The following is an 18714-nucleotide window of genomic DNA, read 5'->3' on the forward strand; positions in this document are numbered from 1 at the left end:
CTCACCTGACAGCTGTTCTGTTTGTGCAAGTTTAAGTATGTCCAAACACTTGCAGTAATGATCAGCACTGTTCAAAGAGCAGACTGTGGTTCATTTGTATCACTACAGTTGGTCGTCTGCAATTGGTTGATTTTATTCACGCAAGTCTGTGTAATTTATCTGCTTTGTCTGTTGCAGGAGTTTGTCAAGGACATATCCTTGCTGAGATTTATCCTCAAATATTTTGTTATTATTGTGAATTTGAAATGTATGATCCTAGTTTAACGGACAGATCCCCTTTCAGTGATCACTTTTTTGTTCCTCTTGCTGCTATTTTCACAACACACAGTATATCTTATGGTGGGTCATTTTTGGTCTCTTACGCACTGCATCTGTTGCTGGCCACGCTACAACGGAAATTAGTGACCAATTAGTGCCTCTGTGCATATGCTCTCGTGTCCTGCCTGTCACATGGAGGTGGGCCATGTTCCATGTTGTTTGTTTTGCTCTATGTGAAAACCTGTGTAATACTGACTACTACATCTTTTTCTTGAAAGAAAAACACCTGAATACACTGTATTTTCTTCTTTCCTGAGAACTGCTCTTGCGCATAGGTATGGGTGCCCTTGAATAAGATATGAACATGTTTACAATACCAGTACCTCTGGGTTTTATTGACAATATGCTGGCACTTAAGAGCTATCTTATACTGCATAGTGTCTTTTGCAGTTTTATGTATAAAAGTCTAAATAATATCTGTAGTTCTAAGTGCTTGAATATTTACATACTGTCTTCTTTGTCATCCTTCACCCTATGGATTTGATCATTCTGCTGCATACAGACTTGCCTCTGTGACCGAGTGCATTAAGTATTCTTCGTATTCTGTTGTTCTGGAGATTTTGTCCAAAAGAGTGTCTGTCCATTGCGCCTCATTTCTGATTGTATCACGTATTTGGCATTCTGAATAAGTGTCATATCTGTGATGTGCCTGTAATTCTCGCAGAATAGGATGGTGAGTTCAGAAGGCCCATCTTCTCACATGTGTAGATTGGTATCTGACTTGAGACTCGCAAGTGCACGTGCATAGGATAAGGTTTGTGTCCTGTCAAGAAATGCACCATGCTGCATCAGCACGCTGCATTCTTAACTGGTCTGGTGTGTCGGAAAACAATGTGTGAAGTCTCCTTGCCTTATCACTTTACCTCCATTATTTTGCCAGAGTTTAAAACGGCACTTGTTCAATGGCACACCGCTTATTAGGCTAACATGGTCTAGTCTATGCATCTTTAAGCAGTATAGTGTAGCCTGATATATGAAAGTAATATCAACCAGACAACGGAAACTCCAAGCAGGAATATCGACCATGTAGGAAAAAGACAGATTGCTACTTACCATAAAGAAGACATGTCAAATTGCAGACAGGCACAATTAAAAGATACTTTTCAGCCACTGCCTTCATCAGTACAAGGCGCGTGCGCGTGCCAAAACACACACACACACACACACACACACACACACACACACACACACATGAGAAAATCTCACAAACACATGCCTGCCAAGTCCAGCAATTTGCCTAGCCATAAGGTATCATTTATTACTAAAGTTAGGTATGGTATGATCTGTGGTGCTAGCCTTCACACCACCTGGACCTCAGGCTTTTTAATTCTTTAGTTCTGTTATCACTACAGGAACTCCTTCATGCACAAAGGGGCAGGTGATTGCAGCTGTGTTATATGGTGTGTATAGTGCATTTCTTAATATTGTTTGCCTCTGTCAGTGACATCATTGGGGAATATATTCATCAAAAATTGCGCTGTAACCCGACTATAGAGTACCCAATATCAGTGGGTCTTCATCTTTTCAGTAAGTATTTTTTAAGTTCTCTCCAAATGTTCTGTTGTGTGTGTGTGTGTGTGTGTGTGTGTGTGTGTGTGTGTCTTGTGCCGTTGCTGGGAAGGCTTGCATGCCTCAGCGATACAGATGGCCGTACCATAGGTGCAACCACAACGGAGGGGTATCTGTTGAGAGGCCAGACAAACGTGTGGTTCCTGAAGAGGGGCAGCAGCCTTTTCAGTAGCTGTAGGGGCAACAGTCTGGATGACTGACTGATCTGGCCTTGTAACACTAACCAAAACGACCTTGCTGTGCTGGTACTGCGAACGGCTGAAAGCAAGGGGAAACTACATCCGTAATTTTTCCCGAGGGCATGCAGCTTTACTATATGGTTAAATGATGGTGGCATCCTCTCGGGTAAAATATTCCGGAGGTAAAATAGTCCCCCATTCGGATGTCTAGTTGGGGACTATTCAAGAGGACGTCATTATCAGGAGAAAGAAAACTGGCATTCTACGGATCGCTGCGTGGAATGTCAGATCCCTTAATCGGGCAGGTAGGTTGGAAAATTTAAAAAAGGAAATGGATAGATTAAAGTTAGATATAGTGGGAATTAGTGAAGTTCGGGCAGGTAGGTTGGAAAATTTAAAAAAGGAAATGGATAGGTTAAAGTTAGATATAGTGGAAATTAGTGAAGTTCGGTGGCAGGAGGAACAAGACTTTTGGTCAGGTGAATACAGGGTTATAAATACAAAATCAAATAGGGGTAATTCAGGAGTAGGATTAATAATAAATAAAAAAATAGGAGTTCGGGTAAGCTACTACAAACAGCATAGTGAACGCATTACTGTGGCCAAGATAAGACACGAAGCCCACGCCTACTACAGTAGTACAAGTTTATATGCCAACTAGCTCTGCGGATGATGAAGAAATTAATTAAATGTATGATGAGATAAAAGAAATTACTGAGGTAGTGAAGGGAGACGAAAATTTAATAGTCATGGGTGACTGGAATTCGAGAGTAGGAAAAGGGAGAGAAGGAAACATAGTAGGTGAATATGGATTGGGGGTAAGAAATGAAAGAGGAAGCCACCTGGTAGAATTTTTCTCAGAGCATAAATTAATCATAGCTAACACTTGGTTCAAGAATCATAAAAGAAGGTTGTATACATTGGAGAATCCTGGAGATACTAGAAGCTATCAGATAGATTATATAATGGTAAGACAAGAGATTTAGGAACCAGGTTTTAAATTGTAAGACATTTCCAGGGGCAGATGTGGACTCTGACTACAATCTATTGGTTATGAACTGTAGATTAAAACTGGAGAAACTGCAGAAAAGGTGGGAATTTAAGGAGATGGGATCTGGATAAACTGACTAAACTAGAGGTTGTACCGAGTTTCAAGGAGAGCATAACGGAACAATTGACAGGAATGGGGGAAAGAAATACAGTAAAAGCAGAATGGGTAGCTCTGAAGGATGAAGTAGTGAAGGCAGCAGAGGATCAAGTAGGTAAAAAGACGACGGCTAGTAGAAATCCTTGGGTAACAGAACAGATATTGAATGTAATGAAAGGAGAAAATATAAAAACGCAAAAAAAAAATAATTAATAATAATAATAATAACAATAATAATAATAATAATAATAATAATAATAAAATAAAATGGTTAAGCAGGGATGGCTAGAGGACAAATGTAAGGATGTAGAGGCTTATCTCACTAGGGGTAAGATAGATACTGCCTACAGGAAAATTAAAGAGACCTTTGGAGAAAAGAGAGCCACTTGTATGAATATCAAGAGCTCAGATGGAAACCCAGTTCTAAGCAAAGAAGGGAATGCAGAAAGTTGGAAGGAGTATATAGAAGGTCTATACAAGGGCGATGTACTTGAGGACAATATTATGGAAATGGAAGAGGATGTAGATGAAGATGAGATGGGAGATACGATACTGCGTGAAGAGTTTGACGAGCACTGAAAGACCTGAGTCGAAACAAGGCCTGGCAAACCTCTACAATCTGGTGAGCAAGATGTACGAGACAGGCGAAATACCCTCAGACTTCAAGAAGAATATAATAATTCCAATCCCAAAGAAAGCAGGTGTTGACAGATGTGAAAATTACGGAACTATCAGTTTAATAAGTCACAGCTACAAAATACTAACACAAATTCTTTACAGACAAATGGAAAAACTGGTAGAAGCCGACCTTGGGGAAGATCAGTTTGATTCTGTAGAAATGTTGGAACACGTGAGGCAATACTGACCCTATGACTTATCTTAGAAAATAGATTAAGGAAAGGCAAACCTACATTTCTAGCATTTGTAGACTTAGAGAAAGCTTTTGACAATGTTGACTGGAATACTCTCTTTCAAATTCTAAGGGTGGCAGGGGTAAAATACAGGGAGCGAAAGGCTATTTACAATTTGTATAGAAACCAGATGGCAGTTATAAGAGTCAAGGGCACGAAAGGGAAGCAGCGGTTCAGCGGTTGGGAAGGGACTGAGACAGGGTTGTAACCTCTCCCCGATGTTATTCAATCTGTATATTGAGTAAACAGTAAAGGAAACAAAAGAAAAATTCGGAGAAGGTATTAAAATCCATGGAGAAGAAATAAAAACTTTTGAGGTTCGATGACATTGTAATTCTGTCAGAGACAGCAAAGGACTTGGAAGAGCAGCTGAACGAAATAGACAGTGTCTTGAAAGGAGGAATTAAGGTGAACATCAACAAAAGCAAAATAAGGATAATGGAATGTAGTTGAATTAAGTCGGGTGATGCTGAGGGAATTAGATTAGGAAATGAGATACTTAAAGTAGTAAATGAGTTTTGCTATTTGGGGAGCAAAATAACTGATGATGGTCGAAGTAGAGAGGATATAAAATGTAGACTGGCAATGGCAAGGAAAGTGTTTCTGCAGAAGAGGAATTTGTTAATGTTGAGTATAGATTTAAGTGTCAGGAAGTCATTTCTGGAAGTATTTGTATGGAGTGTAGCCCTGTATGGAAGTGAAACATGGAAAATAAATAGTTTGGACAAGAAGAGAATAGAAGCTTTCAAAATGTGGTGCTACAGAAGAATGCTGAAGATTAGATGGGTAGATTACGTAACTAATGGGGAGGAGTTTGTGGCACAACTTGACAAGAAGAAGGGACCTGTTGGTAGGGCATGTTCTGAGACATCACGGGATCACAAATTTAGCATTGGAGGGCAGTGTGGAGGGTAAGAATCGCAGAGGGAGACCAAGAGATGAATACACTAAGCAGATTCAGAAGGATGTAGGTTGCAGCAAGTACTGGGAGATGAAGAAGCTTGCACACGTTAGAGTAGCATGGAGAGCTGCATCAAGCCAGTCTCAGGACTGAAGGCCACAACAACAACATATCTGTTGCCACAATTCAAACAACATGGTTTGAAAGACAACAAAAGAACCTATACCAAATCAGGCGCCACCCGAGTCAAGAAAAATGTACACTTGCTGCCAAGCAATTGTGGTTTAATGCCAATGGTAGAGTAAAAGTTGAGAACCAGAATGAAAAATGCTCCTGTTTTAGCACAAAAATAGGTGAATATACCATGGGCAGAGTTAGGGATGTCTTCAAATGCTTGGCAAAAGCCCTTCGGGAACATAGCCCCCAGAGGAAGTAATCCAGAGTTGTTAAATCTGGGGAACATGATGGCCATGTCACATCGCCAAAGCAGGATAACACATGGTTCCGAAACACTTGATGGACTATAAGTATAATTTGGTTGGCCGCGTGTGGCACTCCACCATCCTGTTGAAACCAAATATTTCAGCCTCTCTCTTGGCCAAAATTCCAGAATGACTAAATTCTGCAACATTTTGCAACAACAGTTGGCATTTACTGCTACCATGTGTGTGGCATCATCCTTTAAAAAAAACACCCAGAGGGGGTGGGGGTGAGGGCACTATAAACAACAACAACAACAACAACATGCATAAGAACATATCTGCAAAATATAAGAGAGCATCTCTGTACAAACATAGTGACATTTCAATATGTTCATAAGTTATGTTCTGGTGCCACATCAAATAGCTAGTGGTTGAATGGACTCTTACAAGACACTCCACCTACGCAGCCTAGCAGTCAACCAGGGGAGCTAACATTTCAGAAAAATGAAATTCGTATGTTTGTTTTGTACCTGACATTTGCATTATATGAAATTACGTCGATTTTAACACGGTAGTTTGGATGTGGGGTATTTTGAACTAGCATTGTGTAAGATACCAGTAGAAGTCAGGCTGAAACCAACTCATTTACAATACTACCAACCTCAGCAAGTTTCTGCGGGGTAGTTGTTACCAAATGCTCTGTGGGCTTTGGTTTGTTCTGTGTTGTGCTTAGCTCATTCTGTTCTTTTCTTATTTTGAAACGAGTGAAGAGACTAATTCCTGTTGAGCCATACGGTTTAAGTACAAATCTGATTACACCAGAAGGGACTGAAAATCAGTCTGTCCCGCGAGAGGGAGAGGGGCCTTGTTCCTCACACCCCTCAGGTGCAGCTGCCTGCTGTGTAGTGCTGGTTATAATTTCCATACTATAGTGATCATGAAACAAAACCAATCACCATATCTCGACCATACCGAGAGTGTTTCCACAAATAGGGGAAGAGAAAGGGGAGGGGGTGGATGGACACAGATAGGGGACAGAGAAAGAGATTGACAAAGGGAGGGGAGAGGAGAAGACAGATAGAGAGAGGGGAGTTAGAAGGAGATTAGGATGTATACCCAATTCCCATACATATTTACCAAATGTAAAACACTGCCAGGTTTGGTAGGAAATAATAAAAACAATTTATTTTCTTTAATTTTTACTTTATCTCTGAGCACTGTTTATTTATTCATTTATTGTTTTGGTGATCATTTTTGTCTTCAGGCAAGTAACATGATAAACAGCTAATTATTTACACACATATAAAAAAGGTGCTAATTTCACCAAATTTGGGGGTGATTCAGGTAGTTCGAAACACTTTTTCCTTCGAATGACTACGCTTTGCATTATTTTGGTACTAAATTCTTGGAAATAGTTGTTATTAAAAACGTAGAGCTATTCATGCAGGTTTTCAATTTTAAAGACAGAAGGAAATGTTTTCCTGTTAGAGAACAATAAAAATCACAAAACTGAACACCAAAGAAACAGGAAATATCAAATGGTACTTTAACAGATCGAATAATATAACTGCATCATTAACAAAATAGCAAAATAGAATCAGTGTGCACACGCACACACACACACACACACACACACACACACACACACAAAATACGGAGAAACTGAAGCTGCACAGTTTATAGGAGAAAATGAAAAATTTTGCTAGACCGGGACTCGAACCCCGATTTCCCTATTTACTCGAGCGACAGGCTTAACAGCTTCCGTTATCCAAGCACACACCCTGGATAGACTCGACCTTCCATTCCGAGAGAGAGAGAGAGAGAGAGAGAGAGAGAGAGAGAGAGAGAGAGGTGCGTTGCTGATTCTATACAATGTGAACTTCTGATGTTAATCATATTTTTGTAACATGCTACAGATCATTCTTCATAAATAGTACAATGCACAATCACAGATTTGGACACCACACAAATATCACAGAGACAAAATCACTAACATATCTTCTCGAAATACGTCACTTTAAGACTAATACGGATGAAGGGCAACCACCACTGTCCATAAAGTAGGTTTCGCCTCCTGCCCTTTTCCATAACACACAAATGGAATGAATTGAATGCCTTTCCTGTAAGGCATTATAACAGGAGCTTCACAGGGCTTTCATCTGCTCTGTAGCAAAGCACAACTTACTCCCGTTTCCTTCTATTCCTTAGATGTGACTCATATTTAATTGAAAGGTCATGTAGTGCTTTCTCTGCATCTTCATCCTGTCAACAGAAATAAATAGCATATATTACAGAACATGCTACAGAAACACACATTTGCAGCTACAGCTACAGAAACAATGTTTTACAATAGTAAGATCTCTCCCTCTAGTAAACTCCGTGTTACTGGGACTGCCTACAGTCACATGTATCATTCAGAGGGTGATGCAAGGTACAGTAGAGTGTCAATTATCCGAACGTCTGTCAACCGAACGACCGCTTAACCGAACTGTGTACTCGCTCGCACCTGTTACTCTCCCATCCTACCGTGACCAGTTTCAGATATCTGTAATGAAAAAAGTACGTGACTTAGCTGCTCGTAAGCGTGTAGGCTAGCTTAGACAGACCAAAATAAAGGATTTTTTTAAACGTTAATTTTGTATACTGTGTGTATTGTTCATGCAAAATGTGTATGTAATATGCCTATATTTTTTTTAATAAACTGTGCCACATACTATATATTCCTACTGAAGTTGCCTTTGTATGTTACTTTGTAATACTAAAAGAGATGCCTGTTTTTATGAATAAATTTACTGTACAGTACTTCTTTTTGGCAAATAAACATGTACAGTTCGATTATCCAAACAAACCAGTTTTCCGAACACCCATGTCGCCCAATTACTTCGGATAATCGACGCTCTACTGTAAATATTTGTTGACTGAAATGTTAAGGAGATGGCACCCTCTTATTCTCTAGCACAGTAAATCCAGTGATGAACATTTTTGACAAAGCTAAAAATTGTGCACCAGACCTGCCCTTAGAGGCTAATGTTCAACCCAATGTGACAGCAGAGCTCACAATACACATTAACCCAGAGTTCGAACTGAATGCTGAGTACTCCCCAACCTTCCCCAGTCCCACACAACATCACAAGAGACACGGAAGGACACAGCTACAGTGTACCTGTCATTTATCATGCATTCTCATATAATACATCACTCGTGAAATTTAAGTAACTGTTTAGCAGTCCTGGTCTGACCAAGTGTCTGTAACACATCTGTTCCTAACTACCATCGCATGGCACTGTCAATTATGAAAACTGATTAGTGGTAAAAGAGGAGGAGACAAGATTTACCAAGTGACGAACACAAGAAAAAAGGAATATTTGTGTTTAATGTACCATTAACAGTGAGGTCATTAGAGGTTAAGCAGAAACGTGCACTGGGGAAGGACATGGAAAGAAGACGGTTGTGTCCTTTTCAAAGGGATCATGCCAGCATTTGCCTTAAGCAATTTAGGGAAAAGCACATAAAACTCAAATCTGGATGACCATATGCAGACTTGGTATCAACACCCTTCCAAATACAAACCCACTGTCTGTGCTGCCATTACTTTAACCAACTCACTCACTTGTGGAGAAAACATTGGCACATTTTTTCCTAACTAACAAGGGAACCTCCCCATCGCACCCCCCCCCCCCCCCCCCTCAGATTTAGTTATAAGTTGGCACAGTGGATAGGCCTTGAAAAACTGGACACAGATCAATCGAGAAAACAGGAAGAAGTTGTGTGGAACTATGAAAAAAATTAGTAAAATATACAAACTGAGTAGTCCATGTGCAACATCAAGGAGATTTTAGCATAAAGAGCGCCGTGGTCCCGTGGTTAGCGTGAGTAGCTGCGGAACGAGAGGTCCATGGTTCAAGTCTTGCCTCGACTGAAAATTTTACTTTCTTTATTTTCGCAAAGTTATGATCTGTCCGTTCGTTCATTGACGTCTCTGTTCACTGTAAGAAGTTTAGTGTCTGTGTTTTGCGACCGCACCGCAAAACCGTGCAATTAGTAGACGAAAGGACGTGCCTCTCCAATGGGAACCGAAAACATTTGATTGCAAGGTCATAGTTCAACCGATTCCTCCACAGGAAAACATTTGATATATTCTATACGACACTGGTGACGGCATGTGCGTCACATGACAGGAATATGTTGTCGACCCACCTAACTTGTACACTTAGCGAATGGGTAAAAAGATTCTTCTACCTTGCCCGATTTAGGTTTTCTTGTGGGTGTGATAATCACTCTGAAAAAAGTGATGAAAACATAAGAGTTTGTCACATAAACTGAAAATAAAAATTTAAACTTTTCACTCGAGGGAAGACTTGAACCTAGGACCTCTCGTTTGGTAGCTGCTCTCGCTAACCACAGAACCACGGCGCTCCGTGGCACCCATTCTCCTTGATGTTGCCTATCTTCGCATGGACTACTCAGTTTGCATATTTTACTAATTTTTTTCATAGTTCCACACAACTTCTTCCGGTTTTCTCGACTGATCTGTGTTCAGTTTTTCAAGGCCTATCCACTGTGCCAACTTAAAACTAAATCTGAGGGGGGTGCGATGGGGAGGTTCCCTTGTAAGTAAAGTAAGGTGAGGTAATTAAATGACTGATAATGACAATAATTAGTTTTTCTGATTCTGTCCGAACAAATACAGAAAAATTATATCCAGCACAGTTCACAGTTGAAAGAAGCATAAGGATTTCGTAACAGCGTGGTCAAAAATGGGTAATGTTGTGTCTTTAAAAAGCTCTGTCATATGTGATGTATGTATACATTATTACATTGTTATCTATGTTGTTTATATGTCATGTATTTAGATATCTTACAGCATTTATGTAAATTTTCATGAATGACAATGTGCATTTATTTGACAATTCATATGCCGGAAATGCTGCCTGCGACTGGGCACTGTCACTGTTTACAGAACAAACCAAAGGAATGTTTCAGTGGGTAAACACTGAATTACACCCAGAAGTTCAAAAGCTTAGTGAAACAACCTTTTGTTGTTGTGTGAACAACGAATCTGAAATATTAAATTATTTTGAATGTTCAATCACTTCAGAATTTCCTAATAAAATTGATTTTGAGGTGAATAGATACTCCCAGTATTTCATTTTTCATACAGATCCAGTGTCACCATCTACACTACAAAAATGGAAACAGACAAATTCCACAGAAATTTGTTTTTAGCAGTAACCACACTAACTTCTAAGAATAAAAAACCAAGCCTGAATGACTACTGGTCTACCAATAAATTATTGCAAAGTTCAGTTTTTAACAAAACACGGTCAAGAGACCGCTAATAGCTATTACTTGTATTGCTATACTTTTGCAATAATGATCAACAATCATCAAACAGACTGTGTAGGATAAAATGGTGCTGAATGACAATAGAAAAGTTCGCAGGGAGAATTTTCCTATGTATGAAAATCTTTGTGTAGATGAATCTTTAGAGCTTTACAAAGATATTTTGTCCTTCAAACTGTATATTAAGAAAAAAAAAAAAAAAATGACCTAGATTTGGAGTAAAATTTTTCTTATCGTAGATGTCAAAAGAGACTAAGATTTTATAATTAGTACAGGGGGAGCAACAAGCCTACATACATTTGGAAGACACTTGGAATTTCTAGCTCTATTGTCTTGTAACTAATGCAGCCATTCCTTGACAAAGGCCACAATATATACATGGTCAACTGGTATACGATTCAAACTCCTGTTGACTTACTGCACAAAAATGAAACTACTGTGCGTGGAACAGTTAAAATGTGATAGATATAAATTCCTGCTCTTGAACAACCACAGGCAAAGGGAGAGTAACGAAGTCAAAATTGTGAACATATTATTGTTGTGAAATGGCTCAATTAAGAGTTGTGAACATGCTGACTGCTATTCATCATGATGCAATGGCACCAACTGCTAAAACAAACAGAATTAGTGGATAAACAATAATTGTGAAACCAGTGTGTGTTCGAGACTACTTTTAAGCTCAATTGAATGTTTACACAGAACAATGCTGTGGTAGAAAAAGCGTTTTTCCATTGCCATTGTGAATTCTCATACTGTAAATAAATTTAAAATGGGGTCAAAGCTACCATTAGCAAAATTCCAATTAGAATTGATAACACAGCTCATCAAAACGCATGGAGTCGAATAAAATAAAAAAGCTATTGGGGTTTCTTCTGCTGAATAGTCTACAAGACTGACAATCTGTTATTTCCCACAATTTGTTCCACCCAGAGCTGGAGGAAAATAAAAGCCTCATATTGCTACACATGTGCTAATGCTCAATTGGCTTTAAAAAGAAAAAAAGGACACAAGATATCAGTGTTCAGAGTGCAATGTCCTCCTTCCTACACTTTTCAGTGGAGTAACCATGAAATGTGTAAAATGCAGGAAAGCGTAGGAAACACAACAAGCGAAAATATATCAATTACTCTGTCATTCTCTTTATACTGTTCAAAACACAAAATTAAAAATAATTTAAATTTTGCCTATTTAAAAAAAAAAATCTGAAATATCAACTGATTTTATTTTTTTCTAGAGCAATTAGCTCACTCCTCCCTCCACAGTGCCCAGAGCACCAATTACAAAGGCAGTGGCCAAGTGATCACATATACAAAAATTGTGAACATTTTATGGTTGTGCAATGATTCAACTGAATTGCACAGGTTTCCCCTCTTCATCCTAATCTTGGCCGATGGTGTAAATTAAACACAGAAGCAGAAGTCTTTTGTTGAAACCACATTTAAAAGATGTTCATGTTCTAATGTGAGACTTACTATTGAGGAGCATTGTAAAATTACAGTAAATAAAACCCTTAACGCAACGGTTAATGCATTAAGGCTGGCAATCTTCATACATAGACAACAATAGGCACGAAATCTACAGCTTCCACAAGGTCACTCTGCTCAGGGATGTCCTGGGTAAGAAAGAGGGTGGAAATTGTCATCACGTTACAGGGCACCTTGAGGACGAATGAGTTCGACATCAGGTCTTACCAACGTAACACTGTGCATCTAGTATGGATTCGTGTACCGTATTTACTCGAATCTAAGCCGCACTTTTTTTCCGGTTTTTGTAATCCAAAAAACCGCTTGCGGCTTAGAATCGAGTGCAAAGTAAGCGGAAGTTCTGAAAAATGTTGGTAGGTGCCGCCACAACTAACTTGTGCTGTCGAATATATGTAGTGCTACACAGGCTTGCTTTGCAGGCACAAAGATAAGTAATGGCGCCAAAACGTCTGTGTCAGTAAATAAATTTAAAAAAAAGGTGGAAGACGAGCTTTTTTCTCCACCCCGAGTTTTGACCACTGCATTTTCATACATTATCCAACAAAATAAATACAAATTCTGTATTGTTGATCTTCGAATGTAGCAGCATTTCAATGTACTACGAAAATCCGACTGGCAAGACTGTTTGAGGTTTTTGTCAATATGGCCAACTCTACATTCTGAATTTTTTCCTACCTGTGAGAAGAGATGGTCGCTAATAGGAACTTTTATGAATTGTGAATCACATGCAGTACTCTCTTCACCATAAGAATAATACGAATATAAACATTTTGTGATGTATTCTTTCATGTTTGCTGCTATCTCATTTAAATCCTGTCTGCCTAATAAACTACGAAACTAGAGTGAGATAACAGCAAATGCGGAAGAATATACATATCATGTCATGTTTATATTCGTATTATTCTTATGGCTAATAGTGATACAGTCAGAAATGAAGCACGGCAATTGACTAGATTTTAAAATCTAAGATGACTAATTTCTGTGCAGAATGTAATGTACTAAAGAGGCGTCGGCAAAGATTTTCACACGGGGAAAAATTTTCGCTAAACTCTTGTTCAGAACATCATCTATCATATGCAGTATATTATTTGGTTCTTGTTGATCATTATCAAAGAAAGCAGCAGTGTAAGTAACAACAAATAGCAGTCTCTTGCTATTGTTTCGCTAATGAGACAATTCCTCTCTTTTTTTTATTGTAGCGGCGATAGCGCGCACAAAAGCAAGCCATGCCGCGAGCGGCGACAGGCCGTAAACACTCATTATCAGAATGCGACAAACAATGCATGCCACAGTACAGTAATTCAGTTTTAGCTTATAGTGACGTAAACACCTATAACAAAGAGAACGGCACTTATCAGATCAAAGAAAAATAAGCAATCGATTCAAACCTGACGAAGCACGTGAAAAAGGAAGGGTACCCGTATAAATACGGACGGAGCGCCTGACGCATAGCAATGGCTACCTGGTAAAGCTTAACTGCTAAGCTTACGACTCGAACCAAACTACTGTAGCTGTATCGTCATTCATTCAACCTAAATTGTGTCTTATATTAAAATGGACAAACTTAGTTTCGATTTGGAGGTGTGGCCTAAAACTTTTCTCTCCTCTTGAATTTCGAGTCTCAAATTTCAGGTGCGACTTAGATTCGGGATAATTTTTTTCCCTTGATTTCGAGTCTCATTTTTCAGGTTCGGCTTAGATTCGAGTAAATATGGTACTTCACATGGAAGTAACAATGATTCGTGAAGGCCCATTTGAGAGTTGGCCGTCTTCAAAAGCAGTTTATATAAATGACTGAAATTAAATTGAAGCTGCTGCAATACAATACAATGAGCAGAAAAGTCACTATAATCAGATCGTAATTATTATGAAGGCAGTGACTTGACATACTTTCCCACTCTTCCAAACACTGCAAACCTACAATACCAGCGGATGTGGCCGAACACACTAACAATGAAAGTCTTTGTGTGCATCTTCATGTTTTTGTGGCGTAAAGACTGTTCCATAAATTTTCGGGCTTGCAGCCACATAAATTCAGCTTCTTCTTCTAATATTTCATTTGGATACCATCCAGCCATCTTCAGAGTGAGACAAAGTGACTACTGCTCCAGCACTTGCGCCATCCTTTTACACCCGAGGATGCCGTAACCGTGGCATAGTTCCAAAGTTTGTCAGGTTAGTACATTTTGTAAAGTCGACTGTCATAAATAAGATTTTAATGAAAGCTGTTGCTGCTATTGTTAAGGAGAGGATCCATTTTACCCGCCGAAAATTGGACCTGGTTTCGGAACAATTCATGGAACTAGGTTGATGGTATCACATGGGCCAAGTCAGACTGGATCCGTGAGGTAGCCACATCGAGACAGACGGCAAAGTTTAGCCAGCTTGAGACGCCTTCGTAGCAAGAATCTGTCATTTGATGCTCCATTATTAATATGACGGATAAAGATTTGGATGACACTATGATGATGATGTTAAGTAAAGGACTGAACTTTACACCCATACCAAAGGTTTTACCAATACTAACTTTCATCAGTGTCGTTGAAGAAGCTGTTCATCCTCTTTCTGCGGAATCAGCAGAAAAACTCGTTGAGCAGTTATGAAGGCTCGCCCTCAAAGGAGTAACATATCTGTGGCAGAGAAGGGTACACTACATAAGCTTTGCCAGGATTCCAAGATGGTAGTTCTTCCAGCTGATAAAGGTAATGCCACTGTTTTAATGTCTCGTGACGACTATCATGAAAAATGAATGGTTTACTGACAGACAACACATACTAGAAAATCAGTAAAGACCCTACCAGCCAGGTGGTAAGGAAGCCTGCTTAGCTTCTGAAGGCCCCCCTCCCCTCCACCAGAAGTTGCGTGAAGATTGAAACCAAGTGGTGCCGTTCCTCCAAGGCTTTATGAACTTCCAAAGATCCACAAGAATGGTGTTCCTCTACGTTCGATAGTAATATCGGCTCTCCACCTATGATTGTGCCAAACACTTAGAGTCACTATTAAGGCCTCTGCTGGGAAAATGCGCTCATCACGTATGTAAATCTGTGGACTTCACTGACAAACTGAAATCACTCAAACTGAACAATTCTACTATGTTAGTCAGTTTCGATGTAGTGTTGTTGTTCACCCGGGTTCCTCTTTCGGAATCATTCTCTCACATTGAAAAGACTTTCGATAAAAAGATTTCAGCTTTATTTGAACATGTTTTGACCCCAACATATTTTTTATTCAATAACAAAGTTTATGAAGAGACTGACGGTGTCACCATGGGTAGTCCTTTGTTGCCCTTGATGGCCAACATTTTTATGGAGGACTTTGAGGAGAAAGTGCTGGAATCTGCTAGCTTGAAACCCAAGGTGTTTTGGAGGTATGTTGATGACACAATTGTCATGTGGCCCCACGGTAAAGACAAGCTAATAGGACTTTTAAATCATCTGAATTCTGTCCACAGACAAATTCAGTTCATAGTGGAAATCGAAAGAGGTGGATGCCTTCCATTTTTGGATGTGTTGGTACGGCGCAAAGATGATGGCACTCTCGGACATGCAGTGTACTGAAAACCAACCCATACTGATTTATATTTACCTGCAAATAGCTGCCACCATCCTTCGCAGACAATTAGTGTACTCAGAACTCTAGTACACAGAGCACATCATTGCTGACAAGAGCAGTCTGGAGGACGAGCTTCTACACCTGAGAAGAGTTTTTGAAGCCAACGGATATCCTCCACAGCAGATACGGAAGGCACTACAAATGAAATCAACAGCGGGCACAAGAAATGCGGAAGAAGACACGGAAATTCTTAAATCCATGGCTTTCCTACCACACGTGGGAAGCCTTTAGTTAAAAATAGAATGGATCCTCAGTAAACACAAAGTGAAAGTGATTTTTCGCCCTCCACCAAAGACAGCAGCACTCCTGGGTTCCATTAAAGATGATTTGATGCTTTGGAAGCCTGGGGTTTATAAGATCACCTGTGAGTGCGGCTGTTCATACATCGGACAGACGACATGTACAGTCCAGGAGAGATGCACACATCACCACAGGTACACCTGTCTTCTACAACCTACTAAATCTGCAGGGGTGGAGCACTGTATTGACACTGGGCACTCTATCGTGTATGAAAATGTCGAAATTGTAGCCTTGACTTTATTTTTCTGGGACTCAGTAGTGAAAGAAGCAACTGAAATTCAGTTGGCAATGAATTTAATTAATAGAGATAAGCAGCTTCAACTTGGACAAACCATGCAATCCGGCAATTTCTACAATTAAATCACAAAGGCGTTGTGACGGTGCAGCACTCCATGACACATCGATATCATCGTGTGGAATGACTGTGCAGCCATAGATTTAATTTCCGTGCATATGTTACACCTCTTTGCTGCCTATCAACATCTCTGCTGCCTTGTGTATCTTTGGCCAAATACGTAGTGGTTTGTCCTTGGGAGTAAAAGGACGGAGCAAGTGCTGGAGCGTTAGTCACCTGGGCTCACTCTGAAGATGGCTGGATGGTTTTCAGTCAAAATATTAGAAGAAGAAGCAGAATTTATGCGACTGCACTACCGAAATTTTATGGAACAAAAATCTTGTTTACCATGCTATGTTACATGATCAACAACTTTGCATACAGTCTGTGTTTTGTGCTTTGTCTCAAGCTGACTCTGAGCAGAAATATGATGCACTTTTTGCAGAAATTTGTGTAAAAATCAACGTTGCAGGTTGTGAAAAAGCCAAAGAAAACTTAAAATGTGGAAAATGTTGTAACAGGGAACTGTTAATGATGGGAGAACTGTATTGAATGAATAGGACTTCTGTTTGGATAGACAAAAATGAAGGTAAAATGCGCAAATGTAAGTTTTACTGTACATATATTTATTGGATCATGGAAATAAGATATCCATACATGTTATAAAAACATGTATGATGTATGTACGTATGAATGAATGAATGTTCCACGTCACTGCTGAAAACCAAAGAACCGATTTCAACCACATTTGATACATATATCACTTATTGTCCGGAGAGAATCATCATAAATGTAAGAAGCACCTACCTATCAAAGGGATGGGGTGAAAGGAAGGGTAGCCCATGACCCACGAATACCAAGACTTTATCATTCAGTACTTGAAAATGAGAGCACTTAAAGAGTCTTGCAACAAACTTTACAATAATTCAAAACATTTACAAAACCTTTTCTTAGTGACAACCCCCACCAAATGATGAAAGGAAAAATGTTTTTCGCTTAGTACATTTTTGCTGTTCATGCAGTAAAATGCGGCTGAAAACTGGAAGCCGTGGGCTAGAGCCCGTGACGCGCCTTCTGGATGGCTCCCTAGAGGCGCCGCTCAGCAACAACAGTAGCGGAGCAGCAGAACGAAATGCAGAAGTCGTCTGCATACAGAGAATGTGAGACAGAGGGCCCGACAGCCGCTGCTAGACTGCTAATGGCCACTAAAAATAGAGAGACACTCAATACAGAGCCCTGCAGGGCTCCATTCTTCTGGATATGGATGGAACTATGGGCGTCACCAACTTGGATACAGAAAGTACGGAGCGACAGGAAGTTTTGGATAAAAATTGGGAGTGGCCCCCGAGACCCCACTCATACAACGTGGCAAGGATATGACGTCGCCAAGTCGTGTCGTATGCTTTATGTAAGTTCAAGTGTTGCCATCTGGAAAAGGCTGTTTGGATGGCAGACTTGATGGACACAAGATTATCAGTGGTAGAGTGACCTGGGCAGAAGCCGCCCTGACATGGAGCCAGCAAGCCACGTGTCTCCAAAACCCAACCCAACTGCTGACATACCATACGTTCCAGTAGCTTACAAAGAACGTTGGTGAGGCTGATGGGCTGATAGCTATCCACATCAAGCGAGATTTTGCCGGGTTTGAGCACTGGAATAATAGTGCTCTCCCGCCACTGTGATGGAAAGACACCATCGCACCAGATCTGGTTGAAAATGATAAGAAGATGTCGCTTGTAGTCAGATGAGAGATGTTTAATCATCTGTCTGTGGATGCGATCGGGCCCAGGAGCTGTGTCGGGGCAACACCGGAGACAGCTGTTGGGGGCCTGGTACCCAAAAAGATGTTTGGTCTTTGCCCAGACTTAGGAAGGTGACATGTGGCACTGAGGAGCTCCCACTCTGTAAATGGGGCGTTATAGGATTCACTGCAGCGTCTAGTGAATGAGAGGACATTCCCTTACAGCAGCCATTTGAGTGTGAGAAAGGCTGCGGGAAAATCCTGCAGAGGTACGAGCAAAGTGCTCAGCAATCCCGTTTGTGCCGGTACATAACTAGCCATTTATGGTAACACCGGAGACAGCTGTTGGGGGCCTGGTACCCAAAAAGATGTTTGGTCTTTGCCCAAACTTGGGAAGGTGACATGTGGCACCCAATGGAGCCGTATCTCTCCTAACACTCGTCCTTCCATTGT

At 40.2% G+C, this 18714-nt stretch overlaps 1 protein-coding gene across 1 annotated transcript in view; it reads right to left on the reverse strand.

Annotated features, from left to right (window-relative positions):
- Positions 1-7325: 7325 nt before the first annotated feature.
- Positions 7326-18714, reverse strand: part of LOC124544811 (regulator of microtubule dynamics protein 3-like) — a 90184-nt gene continuing 78795 nt past the window's right edge. Inside the window, exon 6 of the mRNA XM_047123501.1 lies at positions 7326-7709. Within this exon, the coding sequence (XP_046979457.1) occupies positions 7629-7709 (81 nt within the window). The 3' untranslated portion in view covers positions 7326-7628. The remainder of the gene's footprint in view (positions 7710-18714) is intronic.

The sequence above is a fragment of the Schistocerca americana genome, chromosome 8 (assembly GCF_021461395.2).
Source record: "Schistocerca americana isolate TAMUIC-IGC-003095 chromosome 8, iqSchAmer2.1, whole genome shotgun sequence".
Taxonomy (NCBI): Eukaryota; Metazoa; Arthropoda; class Insecta; order Orthoptera; family Acrididae; genus Schistocerca; species Schistocerca americana.